The 21,385-nt window shown below is 33.7% G+C and overlaps 1 protein-coding gene across 1 annotated transcript in view; it reads left to right on the forward strand.

Moving 5' to 3' along the window:
* The window catches only part of CACNA2D1 (calcium voltage-gated channel auxiliary subunit alpha2delta 1), a 394,888-nt gene that overhangs the window by 224,690 nt on the left and 148,813 nt on the right, over positions 1-21,385 (forward strand). The window contains exon 6 of the mRNA XM_049776752.1: positions 9,451-9,580. Coding sequence (XP_049632709.1) covers positions 9,451-9,580 — 130 coding nt within the window. The remainder of the gene's footprint in view (positions 1-9,450; positions 9,581-21,385) is intronic.

A 21,385-nucleotide genomic window follows, 5' to 3' on the forward strand; every position in this document is an offset into this window, starting at 1 on the left:
CTATCTTTTAGCTTTTGGTAAACATCTTATATCCTGAAAAAAATCTTGAAAGGCTAATTTATTTTTGCCTTTCATGTGCAGCATAACATTTTACAACAGCTTAGAGCACAAGTACCCTTTCATCATCCTCATACTTTAGCATCCTATTTGATGCATTCTCAAAATTTAGAATTCATGTTTACAGTATGTAATATAGGGTATAGATATATCTATATCGTTAAGTATTATCCCTAGTTATGGTGAGTAAACAATTTATGTCAGTGAACAATTCATGCCTCCACCTCCTCCGCCATCACATTTGTTGGTGCTAAAATCTTTGCTTCTCATGGGCTCTAAGTTTGGATTAGGATGCAAACATCATGCAACTAATTCTTGTAGGGGCTAGGGTTTGAGCTACATTTGACTGTGCTAAAACTTATTTCTAGTTCTATGCTTAAGAAGCACTTCTGGTGGTGCTCAAGGGACAATTTGTAATGCCAGAGATTGAATTAGGATTGACCTATACAAGGCAAATTTCTTAACTCCTGTATTAGTCTCTAAACCTTCCATTATGCAACTCTAATAAGATTGATTTTATTATGACAAAGTGCTTGAAATCTCTAAACCAATGTTTTTTGGCCATTCATAGTAATTTTCATTATCAATCTCAATGAATTTTACTTCAGAAACACTGTTCATTGCTTTATTACTTCTAGAGTGCCAGAGATCAACCCAGGTCTAGCAGATATGATGTTTGTGTTCTACTATTGAGTCACATCCCTGACCCCATTTTCAATTTTACTTAACAATGTCTTGCAGTGATTTTGAACATTCCTTTAATAAAAAACATACTTATTAAGTACTGCTTCTTGTGTGTTTTATATACATACTTTAACTCACTGTGTCACAATTAGAAAGTGCGTATAAATATGTGTGTGTGCTTTAATATCACCAGCATTATTTTTGAACTTTCTGCTTTTCTTTTTCATTAATATAGTTTCAGTGGGTTACTGCTCTTCCCTATCTACCCACAAGTCTATTTCAGTATATTTTGTCCCTCTCATCTATATGATAATTATTAGTAGAGGCATACATGAAGTTTTAGTAGTGTATCTAACCCTTAAATATCTGGAATTTTCTCAGTTTGTTATTGCCACTAATGGTATAAATTGACATTTTATGGTAATTTAAGAACTATATATAATGAGTTGAATAAATTGCCTCTGAAGAGTTAATGCTTACTTTTTAAATTTATAATTTTCTGAAAAGCCAGAAAATATTCTGACTGAATTATAAAAATCTTACTTATAAGACTTATTATAAGTTAAACTAAAAAATTTTCAGGACAACATAACTTTATTAAAGTCATGATGTAAATATTATATTTTTTCAATTTTTTTGAATAGCCAAACTATAAACCTTAGAATTCTTAGTGTAATTCAGTCATTGTGATGCAATCCATATATTTAGAATCTTCTACTAAATACTTCTATGAGACATATCATCCTAAAGAAAAAAAAACATAAGCTTAAGCCAATTAAGTCAGAGGACAATACAGCATTCCTATTTCTTTGTACTGGCTTCATATTGAATATTCATCATGGCCTTGCAACCTGACCGGAACAACTGTGGCTGGATGAAGCCTCAGCATCTTTTGCTTTCTACTCATTAGTCCCTAATTGGGTATGGTCAGCAGAGGGTCTTTTGATGAATCTCCATTTCTAATTGATGCAAGTGGTTTATTCAAAAGGCATATTTTTTTCTGTAAGGGTCAGAATTGGTAATCAGCTTTAACTAATGAAGCATCACAGAATGTGCAAAGTCAATGGTGAACCAGTGGTTACAGAGCAAACATGACTTGTTGTTCAATAAACTGGGTACCAACACAGCAGTATATCAGGCTTTAAATATAATGCATCTGTAGTAAAAGTTTTATTATACTGTGTTGCCCTAACTAAACTCCTATGGCATATCCAAAATTAATTTGATACAGGAACTCCCAGAGTTTTAATTTTTTAAGGTACACAAATCTTTGTTTTATTTAATTATTTTTATATTTGTGGCCACACTCAGTGATGCTCAGGTTACTCTTCATTGTGCTCAGGAGATCAGATGGGATTCCAGGGCTTGAACCTGGGTCAGCTGCATGCAAGGCAAATGCCCTACCAGCTGTGCTATCACTCCAGCCCCAATTTATTTTAAGTTGCATAATCTTTATTTACAAACTGAATTCAATGTTGTAGAATATATCTATGAAATAGTTGTAAAATAAAAGGAAGTAATAAGATCCTTTAGAAATATTGTGGGAATTTAGAAAAATATATATATGCTTTTAACCTCAAGTTACTGAAGAATTTGTTACATTATACAAAGGTCCATTCATTTTGCTTCTTTAATATTAGTTAGAAATTTTGGTTGTGACCCATGTATAGAGGATCTCAGCAACTAAATTGTCCATCACTAGCAATTAATTTTCTCAATGTTTTGTGGATCAAAAAAATTAATAGAGACCAAGAAAGATAATCCAATTCAGCGAAAGTTTTCCATGATAATGCTCAACTTGAATTATATCAAATGTTTAATATAAAGTTTATTGCAATTTTGGTATGATACATAGATATATGTTCTAAACTGAAAACATTGAACATGTTATTACACTTTGTGAGTATGTACATTCTGTTTATTGTAAGTATATCAAATACGCAAAGCCATCTAGCCACTGTAGAATTAACACTGTCTCCAATTAAATTCACTACTATGCCATTGCCTGTGATATTGGATGACCTATCTACCCAATATTAGCCTGTGCCTTTATCTCAGTGATTCTAATTTATTAGAATCTAATCTATTTACTAGATTAAAATATATTCATAAACATAATCTGAGAGCCCTGCTTTTTATGCTTTACTTCTGGTTTTTAACAAATGACTTAAATATATTCTGGAATAAAGCTACTTAGTTTATCTGCATGTTTTATTTAATGTAGTCTGGAGAATTCAGTAAAAATATTTTATAAAAAATCTTGAAAAGCATAACAATTTTTCTTGTAGACATTCTATAAGCAAGGAAGTCTTAACTCCCTGGGAATGATTTACTTGAACGTTTTAACTATTATGGGAAATTCTTCAATATATGAAAATAGAAAAGGGAAATATAAAAGCAATATTTTAGCATTTCTAGAAGATGAATATTAAAATTAGTCCTGATATATAATTTTACTATTGAGATACGTTTAAATATATATATATATATATATATATATATATTTATTGATTTTTGGGTCACAGTCGGCAGTGTTCAGGAGTTACTCCTGACTCTACTCTCAGAAATCGCCTCTGGCAGGCTCAGGGGACCATATAGGATGCCGGGATCAAAGGCAGGGTTGTCTCGGGTCTGCAGAGTGCCTACCACTGTGCTTTCAATCATACCCATATTTTAAAGGCATTCCTAAATTCTCACTATATGTCACTTAAGAATCTCAGTGGGAATTTATATAATGAAAATAGCACTTCAAAACCGACTTACATTAATGTATATTACATTTTCACTTATATTAAAAAAAACCCAATCACATATCTTATAACTATAAATTAAATATTTCTATATTATTCATTCACTATCTCTTTCCTCTCAAAGTTGTTTTCACATTTACTATTTAACCTTAAGTTTACTTTAAACAAATACAAAACATATAATATTCTCATTGTAATTACTTCTATATCATCTATAATAATGTTAGTTATAACATTTTGGCCTTAGTCTTACTAAGGAACATTTAAATTTTTAGAAATCTTGATATTAAGTAAAATTTTTATAAATACCTGTATCTACTAGACTGATAACCACTTCATAGGTGCTTTGACTTAAATAACTAAACTTTAACAATTTAAACTTTTTTTTTTTTTTTTTTTGGATTTTGGGCTGGGGATCAAACCCAGATCTGTCCTGGTTTGGCTGGCTGTACACAGGGCAAAGACCCTACCACTGTGATATGCTATCTCTCCTGCCTCATAGCAATCTAAACTTTAATTATATAAATAATAGATCTTAACAATCTAAATTTAAATGGGCCTATTATACTGGCAGGCCGTAGGCAAAGGGTGGTGGTATAGGATGCAGTCTGGGTTCATTGATAGGGAGGTTAAGACTGGTGATGGGAACTGCCCTGGTCACTTTATATCTGAAATTCAACTATGAAGGACTTTGTAGATCACAGTGGTGTCAATACAAATAAAAATAAATAAATAACTGTATTTTAAGATAAAAAAAACAATATTAGAATTGACTGAAGGATGCTTTCAAAGTACATTTGGCACTGGATTGTGCTGTTTATTGCTGGTGGAGGAGAAACCTTCCCATGTGCTGGGAGCCACACAGTTCAGCCAACCTAATATAATTAAGTCAGAAAATTGATGACCAAAAAGAGTGACTGATTTAAATTTGAAATGTTATTAATGCAATAGTTTAAAACCAAATTTCATGATATCTGTACATTATTAGTATTTGCAAAATAACCTTTAAGTTTGTTCTTATAATAAGTATACTCTTAAAATGTGTGACTTTTAAGCTCAATTCTGCTATAGTGAATATATTTTTCTTTGATTAGGATTATCTCAATGTTTGATTGGTCAGTGTGCTTAATAGATGAAGATAACATGAATTTTTGTTGTTTCCTCAACTTGTTTCAGAATGGAACTAATCCTCTAAAATATTTGAGTAATAACTATTGAATCATCTTTTTATATATATTTGATATTTTCATATGAGAAGAAAATGGATATTGGTCATTAGTTAAAGCTCTCTCTACCTTCATATTAATAAAGAAGATATTCTATCGGAGGAAGGTATATCTTAGGAGTCTGGGATTATATCACTTATGCAAGACTCTTGAACTTGATCTCCACCATCTCCAAATTCTGTCAGTGATAATTCCAGGTGTCCCTGCTGGCACTGCTGGCGTAGCCTTAGTATCCTAGTTGTAGCTGACCAGAGGAACTAGTTGAGCTTTGAACTATCCAGCCTAATAGACTGAATATAACCTGAGCACACACTCAAGAGTTTCCCCTTCAAAAAAGGAAAGAAAATTATTATTTCACATATTTATTTATTTTTAGACTTTGGGGTTTATACATGTTGGTGCTCAGAGCTTAGTCCTGACTCTGTGCTCAGGAATCATTCCTGGTAGCGTTTAGGGGAACATAAAGAATGCTGAGTATTAAACCCAGTTCTGCCACTTACAAGACAAATGCCTTACCACTGTTCTACTCCAGAACATGGATATATTAATATCCCCTTTCCTTATTTAATTCATTAGTCCTCAGGAACCTGAGAGAGAGTACAGCAGGTAGGGAGCTTACTTTGCATGCCAGTGACCCAATTTCTATCTCCTTTACCTCTGTGTTTACCTGAGCCCACCAAGAGTGATTCCTGAACATAAACAATGAGCACAGCTGGGTGTTATGCCCCACCAAAAGTAAAATTCAGCAATGCCCCAAAACAAACAGTAAAGTATAAATAAAAATGAATTAAAATTTGTAGTGGAATCTAAAATCCCAATTATTTTCACTTTTTTTTTATTTCCAGTCAAGCTAGATGTATTAACTTAAATATTCTCTTGTTCCATGTTTTTTCTTTTCAAATTTGTCATATTTTGTCTCTCATCTCTTCTCCTTGAAGCTACACATACATAACTTTATTTTAGAAAAAAGTGATTTTTCTATTTTTGCTATCCAGGCAATTTTTTCAAATATTAGAGTTTCAACACCTTTTTATGTAATAGTCTATGTGTTAATGGGAAAACTATTATGTGTTTACAAATTTCACATGGATAAAAGTAGAGATCAGTTTGCAAAATATTTTGTCAATAAAAATTATTGCATTCATCACAAAGGTCCACCTATGGGAACACAAACATAGTCTGATTATCTGACTAAATAATGAAGCATGGTTCATCTCATTTGAGTGTAGGTTTCATGATTTTACCTAAAGTTCTATTTAAAAATATGGGTCAGATAATGTGATTATGGTACTTGCTTATACGTGTCTGACTTTCGTTCAATCCCTGACATTGCATGAAGTTCCCTTACTCCCTGTCAGGAGTAAACCCTGAATATTACAGTGTGACACAAAAACCAAACCACTATTACTACTACTACTACTACTACTACTACTACTACTACTACTACTACAACAATTAATTTACTCAATACCTTTTAAGTTACTTAAATATGAGTCTAAACTTGAAAAGACTATTTTAAAAATATTTGCATTGTGTATTACACTGTCATGATAGTGTTAAGTAGTATAGCACTACCCTTTAAAATTTTATTTTAAACAGTTTTACAAGGCATGGGATCCCCAGCGCCACATTTCTCTCGAGAATCCCCGGATGTAGCCATGAAGGTCCCAGGGACACATAGTCTGGTCCTTGTAGTTCCGTGTGAAACAGGATCTGAACAGCATGACATATAATAGCCTAGTATTCCGTTCCCTCACTTTGTAACCAAGATTTAGCAGGAGTGTCCTCTGGGGAGACTCCCTCCTTCACAAAACCCACACTACTCAGAATGTTTCTAAATAATCTCTGATATTTCTGCCCCCTTAGGGAAAAATACACAGGTGTGTTTGTGTGCATATGGGTATTAAAATATTTCAAGACCTAATGTAATTTCTAGTTATTTAAATGTTGAGAGTCATCTGGAATGATGGCTTTTCTTTTAAGATACCGAATTTATGCTCACATAATCTACATGTCTTAAAATGAATACTTTGGTTTTCCAACTAAGTCTTTCCTGTGGTTTATTACTTATATCAACAACCAAATATGATTTATTACATTTTGAGAAATTTACTTTGGTAAGACTGAAAGCAATGGTTTCTAAAATTAAATTATCAAGGTTTAGAGGAATTTTTGTTCAGGGTTTAAGACTTTTGCCTTATATGCAGCCATCACAGTCTGATTTCCAGAACCATATGGTTTTCTGAGCACCATTACATGCATCCTTCCAGGTTCCAGAACCACTGGGGCATCTCAGATTATTGTTAGCACCCCAGGCTTGAAAGCCCCACATCTCGGGCCCGGAGAGATAGCACAGCGGCATTTGCCTTGCAAGCAGCCGATCCAGGACCAAAGATGGTTGGTTCGAATCCCGGTGTCCCATATGGTCCCCCGTGCCTGCCAGGAGCTATTTCTGAGCAGACAGCCAGGAGTAACCCTTGACCACTGCTGGATGTGACCCAATAACCAAAAAAAAAGAAAGCCCCACATCTCTAGGCCCAAATAGTGAACCATCAACCTCAATGACCCAATTTTACCAGAAGACGCCCCCCCTCCCTAAGTAGAATTAAATTTTGTAAAAAAAAAATGCAGGTACACATTTAGTATTTTTAATTAAAGAAGAGGCAATACCATGATATTTCACTAACATATTTAAAAAAAGAATTGTTTCTTAGGGTGCTTCTTAACACAGTGATAGGAATTTGCTTTGCACACAGCCTACCCAGGACGGACCCAGGTTTGATCTCCAGCATCCCATATGGTCCCCTTAGCCTGCCAGGAGTGATTTCTGAGTACAGAGCCAGGTGTAACTCCTGAGCGCCACCGAGTGTGGCCCCAAAACAACAAAACAAATGAGAAGAATTGTTTATAAATGCTTTTTTGATAAATTAGTGAAATTATTCATTACTATTCATTTATGGCCAAGGAACAGAAGTGAGGTATTCAGTATTTAACAAGTGGTTTGGATAGATGGAAAATTAATCTTAATGTTAGATTTCTGAGAGGTCTTGAATCATTTTTGGTTATATATTAGTGCCTACCTAGCACCTTCAATATTGATTGCCTTTACAGTTTAATTTTATATACAATTTTCACTGGGGATCTGAGAGATAGTATAGCAGGTAGGGCATTTGCCTTGCAAATGGCCAACTTGGGTTTGATCCCCAGCATCCTATATGGTACCCTGAGCCCAACAGGAGTAATCTCTGAGCACTGCCAGGTGTGCTTCTCACTGCAGAAAAAAATTGATAGAAACACCTGTGAATATCAGGGAGACATGCTGTAAAATAATCCCCTCTTTATGGTGATTTGTAACAGTTGTCAAACCAAGGAATCTCTTCAATTACATGATACCAATTTTGTGATATAAAGGGTGAATTTATTCAGTGAGTTAATAATAGTTTGCTTGTATTGAAAGACACCTGTTTTTTAATGTACATTTAAGAAGTATCAATTGTAGGAAACTGGTAAAAGAAAAATCAGTTTATAATGTGACTAACAATAATATATCTTAAAATAATCTTTTTTTCTCTTTTTTTAAATTTTATTTTATGAAGACAATGTTGCAGAGAAAGGACAAGGTGAAGTTACAATGGGAAGACAATCACCCATAATCAAAAAGAATCCCCTTGCTGACACCTTACATTTGAATTTTCAGCCAAAAAAAAATTAAGAAAAATAAAACGAAATACATGCAAAATTACTTTGTTCCTCAAGTCCTCAGATTGTAGTACATTATAACATTTCTTAGCATTACACAAAGCAATCTAAAGCCACAAAATTCATGTAACTCCTTCAACATTAAAGGCTATCGGGGGCTGGAGAGATAGCATAGAGGTAAAGCGTTTGCCTTGCATGCAGAAGGTCAATGGCTCGAATCCCGGCATCCCATATGGTTTCCTGAGCCTGCCAGGAGCGACTTCTGATTATGGAGCCAGGAGTAAGATGTGGCCGGGTGTGACCCAAAAAAGCAAAAAAATAAAAAAGAAGGAAAAAGGCTATAGTATTGTTGACACAGTTGATCATAATAAATTATTTCATTAAGGATGAGTCAGAGGAGCACAGCAAAGACGGTATTAGATTTAAGGATGAGTCAGAGGAGCACAGCAAAGACAGTGTTAGATTTTAGGATGAGTCAAAGGAGCACAGCAAAGATGGTGTTAGAGTGGCAATTGTTTGTATAGGCCCAGCAAAACATAGGGGACATGGAAAGGAAAACTTTGGTCTAAATACAAGGAGACCTTACACCTGAAGTTTTCTGGAATAATACCAACCCTAGGCTCCAGGCATACTAGGTTGTCCAACCCAAGTCATTGTCTGTAGTGCCAATAAACTATTTTTCACACAGTCACTGTTGTTATGAAAATAATCTTATAGGGATAAGTGTTTCCTGCAGTGCTTGAATGCCTAGGGGCCACTCTTGTTGATGCTTGTCCAGGCTGGCAGGGTCTCACTGTTTAATACGAAGTTGCAATTTGGCCCCGTGGTTCTGTGGGCAGTTAGAACCCTAATGCCCACAGACCTGGCAGTGAGCCTTAGGCATTAAACTAAAGGTCTTTCACATGCAATCTATGTGCTATACTCCACAGCCCTATAAAATTACCCTCATATATGAATTTTTAAATTTGAAAGTGACAAAGTCTATGGTAGCTTAAGTTGTAATGATCTGTAATTTTCTCTTTCCCCTGATATAGTCTGAGAAAAATGACAGTGAACCAGGAAGCCAGAGGATAAAACCCGTTTTCTTTGAAGATGCTAATTTTGGTCGGCAAATATCCTATCAGCATGCAGCAGTTCATATTCCCACAGATATCTATGATGGTTGTAAGTAAAAGAACATGAACTATTGGAATACAGTGTTTTAAAACTTTAATGTTTAAATGTTGAAAAGGATAAAATGTGATACTGTTGCATTTGGATGCCATGCAAGAATCTTGTAAACTGATTTTATAAAATAGAACTGATATTCATTAGAAGTTAGTATTCATAATTCATCAATATTTATTTGAAGGAGAGTCTGAATTTATGCAGATGATATTCTCTTCTGTTTATTAAATAATTTCTTCTAACTGACAACAATAACTTAAAAGTATCAAATCCTTTATTTAAAAAATTTTTTTTTTTTCTGGGATGAAAGTTCATAAAGCTGGAGTACAGGTTTTGTGTGCAGGAGTCCCAGGATCCCTTACGCAGCAGAGTTCCTCCTGGCCATCTCTTTTATCTCTAGATATTTTTGCCATACTGTCTTTTATTTTTCTTATATCCTAGAAATGAGTGAGATTATTCTATGTTTATCCCTCTCCTTCTGACTCATTTTACTCAGCATAAAAATCGCCATGTCCATCAACGTATAGGCAAACTTAATCCCTAATGACTAGATTTTTCCTAACAGCTACACAGTATTCAGTGTGTAGAAGTACCACTGTTTCTTTAGCCACTCAATTGTTGTTGTGCATCTAGTTTGTTTCCAGATTCTGGCTATTGTAAATAGTGCTGAGATGAACTTAGGGATGCAGAGGGCTTTTTAGTATTGTGGTTTTGTATTCGTAGGTCATATCCTTCGGAGTCTATTGCTAGATCATATGGGAAGTCATTTTCCAGTTTTCTGAATATCCATATTGTTTTCAAAAACAGTTGGAAAATTTGGCTTTCCACCAGCAGTGAATGAGAGTTCCTTTGTCCTCGCATTCATGTCGACATTGATTGTTCTTGTTCATTGTGATTTGTGCCAATCTCTGTGTGTGAGATGATACTTTGTTGTTGTTTTTATTTGCATCTCCTGATGATTAATGATGTGGAAAATTTTTCTTGTGCCTTTTGGCCATCTGTATTTCTTCTTTAAGGAAGTATCTGTTCATTTCAGATGCCCATTTTTGGATGGGATTAGTTTTTTATTTTCTTGTTAAGTTCTGTCAGTACATTTTATATCTTATTAACCTCTTAGCAGATGGAATTAGATGAATGACTTTTCCCATTCCATGAGTAGCCTTTGTATTCTTGTCATTGATTCCTTTGCAGTGCAGAAACTTCTCAGTTTAATATCATTGCATCTGTTTGTTTTTGCTTCTACTTGCTTGCATAGTGATTTGTTCCTTGAAAATGTCTTTACTCTCAATGTCATGAAATTTTATGCCTACTTTTTCCTATATGTACTTTATGGTTTCAGATCTGATATCAATTTGATAATTTATTTTGATTTGATCATTGTATGTAGTGTTAAGGAGAGGTACCATATTTTCCAGCATATAAGACGACTTTTGAAACAAAAAATATTCAACTGAAAATAGGGGGTCATCTTATACGCCGAATATATCCCGAAAAATGTTTCAATATGCTGCTAAATGAAAATTGTCTGAATATTGCCACAAAACGAATTTTTCAACTCTATCCTGCACCAATCACTGCAAGGCAGTTCTGAACGCCTCTCTAATGCAGCCAATCCAAGTGGGCTTTTTATGCATGCAAATTAGACAGTGTTCTGTACTGGAATCTACACTGTAAAAAGCCTGCTCAGATTGGCCAGAGTCAGAGAGGAAGTCTATTACAGTATAACCTTTGAACCATTGCTTGTTGTGATTGGCTCACTGTGGTACATGAGCACAGGAACACATGCAGCACATGCAGCACAGTAACATTCTGTCTGATACAGCAAATTAGGCCTAAACCTATGTTTTAACTGCAAAATTAGGGGGTTGTCTTATAAGCCTGGTCGTCTTATACGCTGGCAAATATGGTATATATTCAGTTTTTTTGCATGTAGTTGATGTTATCCAAGAACAACTTGTTGAAGTGGCATTCCTTGCGCCACTTTGGATTTATAGCTCCTTTATCAAAGATACTTAATTGTACGTCTGAAAGTCTCTCCCAAAATACTCAAGTGAATTCCATTGATCTGAATCTTTTTGTATTCTAATACATGCTGTTTTAGTGACTATTGCTTTCTAGTTCAATTTAATGTTGGGTAAAGTGATGTCTCTGATCTTTTTCCTAAGGATTGTTTTAGTTATTTGTGGGCATTAATTGTTACAAATTAATTTCACAAGTGTTTCATTCCTTGGAGAAATTACATTAAATCTATACAATGATTTGGGAAGCATTACCATTTTAATAATGTTAATCCATGAACAGGGTATGTGCATCCATTTCATTGTATTATAAATGGAATTTTTTAATGTTTATTTCTTCTCTATCATTATTTGTGTATAAAAGATGATTGATTTTTGTGTTAAATTTTTAGTTTTCTATTTTTCTATATGAGTCTATTGTTTCTAGAAGTTTTTTGATATTCTTAGAGTTTTCTAAATATAGTATATTGTCATCTGCAAAGAGTGAATTCTTGATTTCTTGTTTTTCTATCTGGATGCCATTGCTATCTTTTCTTGCCTAGTTTCTTGGCAATTATTTCCAGTACTACGTTAAATAGGAGTGGCTAGAGAGGGCAGCCTTGTCTTGTACCAGATTTTAAAAGAAAAGCTTTTAGTTTATCTCCATTAAGTATAATATTTGCCATTGAGTATAATATTTAAGTGAACATTATATAACATAATATATATAATTTCACACCCTAACATATTTTTATGGTGCCAGGCATCTTTCCGCTCAATTGTGGATGATATAATCAGGCCTCTCTAATTTGAGATCTTGGTATTTACACAGTTCATAGGATGAAGCCTAGGAATAGTCTTTCTTTATAGTTCTAGAAGTTCTGTTCCATCACTGTTGTAATCTGTCTTTTATAATTGGCCGATGAAGAGACTATGGCATAGGACTGGAGAGATAGCATGGAAGTAGGGTGTTTGCCTTACATGCAGAAGAACTGTGGTTCTAATCCCTGCGTCCCATATGGTCCCCTGAGCCTGCCAGGAGCAATTTCTAAGTGTAGAACCAGCAGTAACCCCTGAGCGCTGCCCCCACCCAAGAGACTATGGCATGTATTGAGCAACCAACTGTATTCAGATGTGATTAGTTTAGTTTTTATGGGGGCAGCACACCTGATGACACTCAGGGGTTACTCCTGGCTATGCACTCAGAAATCATTGCTCCTGGCGTGAAGGACCATATGAGACGCTGGGATAGAAACAGGTCTGTCCTAGGTTAGCACTGGCAAGGCAAACACTATACTGCTCTGCGCCACAGCTCTGACCCAGTGATTAGTTTCTTAAGCCAGACAACCTGAGTTCAGAATCAAAATGTAGTTGTATTTCATTAGGAAATTTGATTTTCTGGGTCAACATTTGTACACGGTAAAGTGGTTAAAACGACAAACAGAAAATACCATTTAGTTTCTCACAACAATGGCACACTAGTAGGGTTTGCTCATGTAAATGTTTGCCATCATTATTGATTATAGTTAAAATTCACTTACACACAGTTGATTCCGGGTCAAATATAGGCCCTAAAACATAGTACAGTGCATATGGCACCTGTTTGACATGCTGTTGACACACGCTTAGATTCCTGGCACCTCAAGTATGCCAGGAGTGATCCCTCAGCACACCCAAATGTGCCCCCCAAAATAAACATATTAAAGTTTAGCTTTAATTTTTATTATACATATTTATTTTTATATTATTTGTTTAATTATTTGTTAAAATATAAATAATTTATATTATTTGCTTAAAACTGTTGCTATTTTTAAGACATGTATGATTCTTCATTAGTATCAACTACCATATTTTAATTCAATGTTTTTCCTTTTTAATATTTAGAGAGTCATTCTGTTTTCATTCTCACGGTATTAAACATATCTTTCTCTAGTTGTTCAGAATATAAACACATACTGTATACAGGGCAATCTGATGGTATATAAGAATACAAGTTTTTGTTTCTTATTTTGTAATTCAACTTCCTCCATTAGTTGCAGTTTCTTCTACAAATAACTTGACTTTATATTGAGATTCTATTTATGTAGACCACTATATTTTTAATAAATCATTCTTGATACTTATAAATTTTAGGACCAGATATGGCTACATCCTGAGCCTTTGGTCCATTAACTAAATCATTTGCCAGGTTGGTAAGAATTGCTTGTAGTTTAGTGATTTATAAAAGTCAACAAAATATTTGAAGTTGCATTTCATTTTTCAAATTACTTTAATCTGTGGCATATTATGTTTAAAAATATACATTCTAGTATTTATATAAGTGACATCATTTCAGACCCATTGCGTAACAGAATCGCAGGGGTAAGAAACCCCATGTGTCTCTTTACACCTCAAACTTCTTTTTTCAAATAAATTAAATTTTAAGTGAGACTCTGAATATTCTCTTCTACATAAAAAAAAATCAACACTAGCCCACCCCCACACATATACTTTAGAGGAGAAATTTTCTTGAAGTTTAGAATCAGTGGTTATTTAAAAATACTCATTTTTTTAAATAAACTCTCAGCAAATGAAAATATAACAATTTTAAAATGTAAAATACAAATAACAAATCAATTCTGGCACTAAATAAAACAAGGATTGTAATATGAGGTTAAGGTATTTGGTGGAATAGGGAAAGACAGTAAATTTATAGTATAAGAATGACCATTACTCTTCTTAGCAGGTAGTACATGAAACAGTATACACATAAAAGATATGGATCTATGCTCCAGAATTTGTATAGTATTATAAACCAATTATAAATCAATTAATTTTGATTTGAAAATAATAAAACACTTAATTGAGCAAGACAGACATTATAAGGCCAATGCATCTGAAAGCAAAATAGAATTAAAATTTCTTCTTCTAGAATCCTATTTAGTAAAAGAAATTAATGCCCCAAGAATAATATCCATGAACTTTACAAGAAATAGTTTTTGATTAAGCACTATAGAATTTTTTTAATTCAGACACTAATACACAATTAGAACTTTTCAACTTGCCTACCAGCTAATCTTTGCTAATACATTTCAAGGCTTAAAAGAGAAGAGAGGAATATTTGTCTTAGGAGTAGGCTAAATACAAAATAGAAAAAAAGACTTGTTTAATATAAAAATAAACACAAATGAAATCACCTGGAGAGTTAGTACAAGTATAAGGCATTTGCCTTGCATGTGGTAAACACTGGTTAGACCCCTAATACCACATTATGGTCTTCCAAGTTGTTCCAGAAATGATTCTTGAACTCAGAGCCAGCAGTAAGCCCTAAACACGGCTGTGTGTAACCTGTGAGAAATAAGTACATTCTTATTATTAGAGTCTGAAATAATTCAATCCTAAATAATTAAATCAGCTAATTGCCTTTGCATAAACATTTTGCCAAAATCAAAGGTCAGTAGATGTTATTATCATATGATGATAACAAAGTTAATACTAATAGTTATTAAAATAATAATTAAAATTTTATGCATCTCAGGGCTAGAGAGATAGCACAGTGGTAAAGTGTTTGCCTTGCACCTGGCTGACCCAGGACTGACCCCAGTTCTACTCCTGGTTTCCCATATCATCCCCTGAGCCAACCAAAGGTGATTTCTGAGTACAGTGATAGGAGTAACCCCTGAGTGCTGCCAGGTGTGGCCCCATAAACAAACAAACAAACAAAAAAATTATGTATCTAAGTGCATGCTGTTTTCTTAAGTTAATATCTAATTTTTCATGACTTTACTAAATAAAGAATAGGGCACCAATACAAAATCCTTATTATGGCTCATATTATTAGTAATATGATCAGAATGAAAATAAGTTTTATTTGTATGCAATATGCTTTAATCACTGAAGAACTTATTGATATATGGCTTTGTATTATATTTCTATATTTGCCAGCCAGAATTTTCTCAACATTAATAATAAATTTCCTTTGCATGGATTCACACATTACTATATTCATCATAAATTTTAGTTGAAATAATGTTCATAATTTAAGTCAGTATCAATTTTTGTTTTGAAACAGAAAACATGACATAAAATAAATCCATGTGAATGTTTTTCTTAGAATATTAGTAATAGGTTTGAAAGATAATGCAATGAGTAGAATGTTTGCCTTATATACAGTTGATCTGGGTTAAATACCCAGAAGCTCATGTTGTCCCCTAAGCATGACCAGGAGTGAACCCTTGGCAAAGAGCAAGGAGTAAGTCCTGAGCAAATCTGGGTATGACCCCAAAAATGAATATTAATAATCACTTAGTATACATAATTATGTTGCCATGTTCTACAAAATAGTTGATTTTTTAATAAATAATGCTTTCCAGCTTGAAATAAACTATTTGTAAACTTTTGCAGAGATGATTCAAATGCATAAAAGATAGTACTTTGATGCTTTGTAGATCAATAAGATAAAAGAATTAAGTAGATGTTTTTAGAAGTCTGAAACAGACTGTAATATATGGAGTGATTTTTAGAAAGAAGAAGTTCTGTCTTTGGATTATTTATTTAGTCTCATTTATCTTAATATTGGCTTCTACTTCTTTGCTGAAATCTCATCACTATACTCTGACCTTGCCTGGCCTGTTCTTCTTTAAAATTCATATCCACTTTTATGGGCTCTGTGAGTAAATGACAAAGGAGTAAAATCAGAAATGTCAACAGGATCTTGAGAATTTAATAATTACTGGTATTTTTCATGCAGTTCATCATAACAGATCAGATTTACAGGATTGTTCTAGGTTTCTGAATTTAATAAATGTGAAAGTGCACTTTAATTGAAAGCTTAGCTGAAGGAGCCATCCTCTTCTTTTACTTAAAGACAGTTGTGTAACTTTATTCTCATAAGAAATCTCTTGTTCTAATTTCCCAAAGGCAATTACTTTTTAAAGTCCCTTGAATTGAAATGTAATTATTTTTGCTCTTTGATATATTTTTCACAGTTAGTATAGTTAATTAAAATCTAGTCTCAAAGTTTTCCTTTCTGAGAATTCCACTAGTGGCTATTTTAGAGGACATACAAACTATGCTTACTTTCATCTTCAATCTTAATTTATCTATTTAAGTGTATAAAGAGCAAGCATAAAACAGCAAAAGAATTGTTCAATATTCTGACTTAATTTTGTTCTAATTATAGAACTAATTTTACTATGATTTTTAGATTTTTCTTGGGAACATCTACATAGAATATTCTATGATTATTAATAAATTATTTAAATATATATTAAATAATATACATATAACTACAATAGTAAATAAATGAAATATAAATATTTACTAAGTAATTGTTTATAAATAATTTCTATGGTTACTAAAGTATATATTAGGAAAGAAAAATAATAATGTTTTTGTTTGTTTTTTTGGGCCATACCCATTTGATGCTCAGGGGTTACTCCTGGCTAAGCACTCAGAAATCGCCCCTGGCTTGGGGGGACCATATGGGACACCAGGGGATCGAACTGCGGTCCTTCCTTGGCTAGTGCTTGCAAGGCAGACATCTTACCTCTAGCGCCACCTTGCTGGCCCTGAAAAATAATAACTTGTATAATCCTTCCCATTTCCTTTTTTTTTGTATTAGCCTTGTAAAGTAAGAGAGGTAGTTATTATTTATCCTTTGTTACTAAAAATTAATAATACACTTATATTCATTTTAATTAAAAAAAGAGAGGGGTCTGATCTTTTGGCAGAAATGAGTAGGCATATTACTGCATTTCTCCTGCATGCAGCCTACACAAGTTTGATACCCCGATACTGTATATCATACCCTTGAATACAGTTTCAGGAATAAGCCCTGAACTGTGCCAGGTTGGGCACTGTCACTGCGGGAACTATCCCGACCCATTGCCAATGCCTGGACTCACACTTCCCCAAAGAGACCATTGAATGCACATCAGTGGAGGTGAGCTGACCCTGCCCACAAAGGGTGGCACATGATATATAATGTATGATATATAAATATATAATACTATATATTATATACAACATATATAAATTATTATATATTATATACTATATATCATACATTATATATTATATTTACTTGAAATATATCATATTATATATCTTATATATTATGCATTATATCTTATATATGTATACAATATTATAATTACTCAAACATATATTATATTATTATATTATATTATATTTACTCTAATATTATACTCAGTGGCAAATATTATACTCAATGGAGATAAACTAAAAACCTTTCTTCTAAAATCTGGTACAAGACAAGGCTGGCCTAACTAGCCCCTCTTATTTAACATAGTACTGGAAGTAATTACCAGGAAACTAGGCAACAAAAGGATATTAATGGCATCCAGATAAGAAAGCAAGAAGTCAAGCCATCATTCTTTGCAGGTGACATGATATTATATTTAGAGAATTCTAAAGAATTTACACAAAAGCTCCTAGAAATAATAGATTCATATAGAAAAAATGGAAGACTAAAAAAATAAATAATCTTCTTATACACAAATAATGATAGAAAAGAAATAAACATTAAAAAATTCCATTCAGGGGCTGGAGTGTTAGTGCAAGCAGTAGGGCATCTGCCTTGCATGCACTAACCTAGGACAGACCCTGTTCAATTCCCTGGCATCCCATATGGTCCCCAAGCCAGGAGCGATTTGTGAGTGCTTAGCCAGGAGAAACCCCTGAGCATCACTGGCTGTGCCCCACCAAAAATCCCATTCATGATACAATAAAATGGATGCACATACTCTATTTATGGATTGGGAGGATCAACATCATTAAAATAGCTACACTTCCCAAATCATTGTACAGATTTCAGATTTAAGACAATTCCTCTGAGGATACCCATAACATTTTTCAAAGAAGTGGATCAAACACTCCTGATATTCATTTGGAACAAGAAACATCTATGAATAGCTAAAGTGACCCTTAGGAAAAAGAAGATGGGAGGCATTACTTCCCTTGCTTTAAACGGTTTTACAAGAAATAGTCATTAAAAAAGCATAGTCTTGGGCCCGGAGAGATAGCACAGCGGTGTTTGCCTTGCAAGCAGCCGATCCAGGACCAAAGGTGGTTGGTTCGAATCCCGGTGTCCCATATGGTCCCCTGAGCCTGCCAGGAGCTATTTCTGAGCAGACATCCAGGAGTAACCCCTGAGCACCGCCGGGTGTGACCCAAAAAACCAAAAAAAAAAAAAAAAAAAAAAAGCATAGTCTTGAAATAAAGACAGATCCTCCGATTAATGGAATAGACTTGAGTATTCAGAGAATGTTACCAAGTCATAAAAACTATCTTTGATAAAGGGGCAAAAAATGCAAAATGGAGCAAAGAAGCCTCTACATATAATGTTGGAACAACTGGTCAGACACATACACAAAAGCAAATTATCTAACACCATGCACAAAGGTCAAATCAAAATGCATTACAGACCTTGATATAAACCTAAACCATAAGGTATATAAAGGAAAATGTAGGTAAAAACACTCCATGACATTGAGAATAAAGGCATCTTCAAGGAGAAACACCACTGTTCAAACAAGGGGAAGCCAAGATAAATGAGACTACATTAAACTGAGAAGCACCTCAAAGGAACCAGTGAGTAGGACTCAAAGGTCACTCACTGAATGGAAGACACTATTTAGCCAATACCCCTCAGATAAAAGGATAATTTCTACAATATAAAAGGGACTGACAGATCTTAACAAAAAAATAAACATCTAACCCCATCAAAAATGAGAAAAAATGAACAGTTATATCTTCAAAGGAAAACTGCAGCTTTCCAAAAGGTACATGAAAAAGTGCTCCACATCACTAATCATCAGGGAGATGCAAATCGAACAACAATGAGGTATCATCAATCCACAGAGACTGGCAGACATCACAAAGAATAAGTACAATCAGGTCTTGCAGAAATGTGGGGGAAAAAAAACTCTATTCACTGCTGGTGGGAATGCTGTATAGGCCAGCCTTTCTGAAAACAATATGGATATTCTTAAAAAAAAAAAAAAAAAAAAAACTGGAAACTGAGCAACCATTTGATCCAGAAAAACAACTCTTATGGAATATACCATAGGAACAACAACAACAACAAAAAAATACAAAATGCTATCTTCATGCCTATGTTCATTGCAGAACTATTTACAAACGCCAAAATCTGAAAACAACCTAGGTGCTTGACAACAGATAACTGTGGTACATATTATATACAATGCAATACTATGAAGTTTTTAGGAAAAATGAAGTCTTGAAATTTTCCAATACATGGATAGACACGGAAACTATTATTCTGAGTGAAATAAGTCAGAGGGATAGATAGACAAAAAGAGTCTCATTCATCTGTAAGGTTTAAGAAAAATAAAAGAAGTATGTCAATAATACCCAGAGACAATAGAGTTGAGGGCTGCATGGACCAGCCCATGATGTGAAGCTTATCACAGAGACTGAGTGTAGTTAGTGAAATAACTACACGAACAACTGTCATCACATTGATAGTGAGTGAGACAAATACAATGCCTGTCTCTAAGGCGGGAAGGGGGTGGGGGAGGAGGAGCTTGGAGACACTGGTGGCAGGAAGGTTGCACTGGTGAAGTGGGGGAGGTAATACATTTTATGTCTAAAACCCAACTACAAACACTTTTGTAATCATGGTGATTAAATAAATATATTATTAGAAATACAAAAAGTTGGGACAGAAAGGTGTGTCTAAAAATACTTTTATTCAAAACACTAAAATAAAATAAATGAAGAGAATTTTATGACATTTTATTATTTGAAGCCTATATTTTACTAACAGTTCTTGTGTTTTAGAGATTGAATTGTCATAACATTGTGTTGTATTTTATCTTGATATTTATATCTTTGTTTTACATATATATAGCTACAGTACCTTAAATGCCAATGTAAAAATCATGGAGAAAAACCTGCCCTGCTTCTGCTTATACTAGCATAGATAGCCTTACATAAATGCCTATGAGTTTTAATTATTAATATGATCTAAAATAGTTGCTATCATTAAATTTTATAACAGCAATAGTTTACCTTCAACAGATTTTTATTGGAATTTTAGAGGTAAGCAAAAGCAAGTACCAGCGACGTGCAGATCTGATTACAGTGAAGGTTCTCTACTAATTTTACATGTGGCTGCCATCTTGCTTTGTGCTCACCTGACTTTGTACAAGGTAGAGAGAAATATCTGTCTTATATGTATATATATAAGGCCATATAAATTTTATCTCCTAATAATACCACCATGTATTATTTCAGTGATGTTTAGGGTTCAAAATATGATTTTGAGGACTAGAGAGAGATACAGTGGGTAAGGTAGTTGTCTCTCATACAATCAACCCTGATTTGATTTCTGTCATTATATGTGTTCCCTCAAATACCACCAAAAGTGATTCTGAGCACACAGTCAGGTGTAGCTCCTAAGCACAACTGTGCTTGCTTAGGATTTAGACATGGGGGTAACAAACATTAATTCCATAACAGACATAGAACACCATGTATTAATTATTTTGGAGGAAGTATTATGTATGTAATTTTATTAAAAATTCAATTCATAATTCTTTGTCGATAGAACCTTGGATTAGAATATAAAAATTTGTGTTCTAACTTGCAAAAGTATTCTAATGCAACTTCTTTAATCCTTATATTTTTGAAATGTATGGTCTTCCTTCTAACTTTATTTTTACTTTATAATATATATGTATATATAAGTATATATATATATATATACATATAGAGTGATATAAGGAAGGGCTTAGTATCACATGCTTTTCATATGTAAAATGGAGTTAGATTCCTGGTA

This window comes from Suncus etruscus, chromosome 1, assembly GCF_024139225.1.
Source record: "Suncus etruscus isolate mSunEtr1 chromosome 1, mSunEtr1.pri.cur, whole genome shotgun sequence".
Lineage (NCBI taxonomy): Eukaryota > Metazoa > Chordata > Mammalia > Eulipotyphla > Soricidae > Suncus > Suncus etruscus.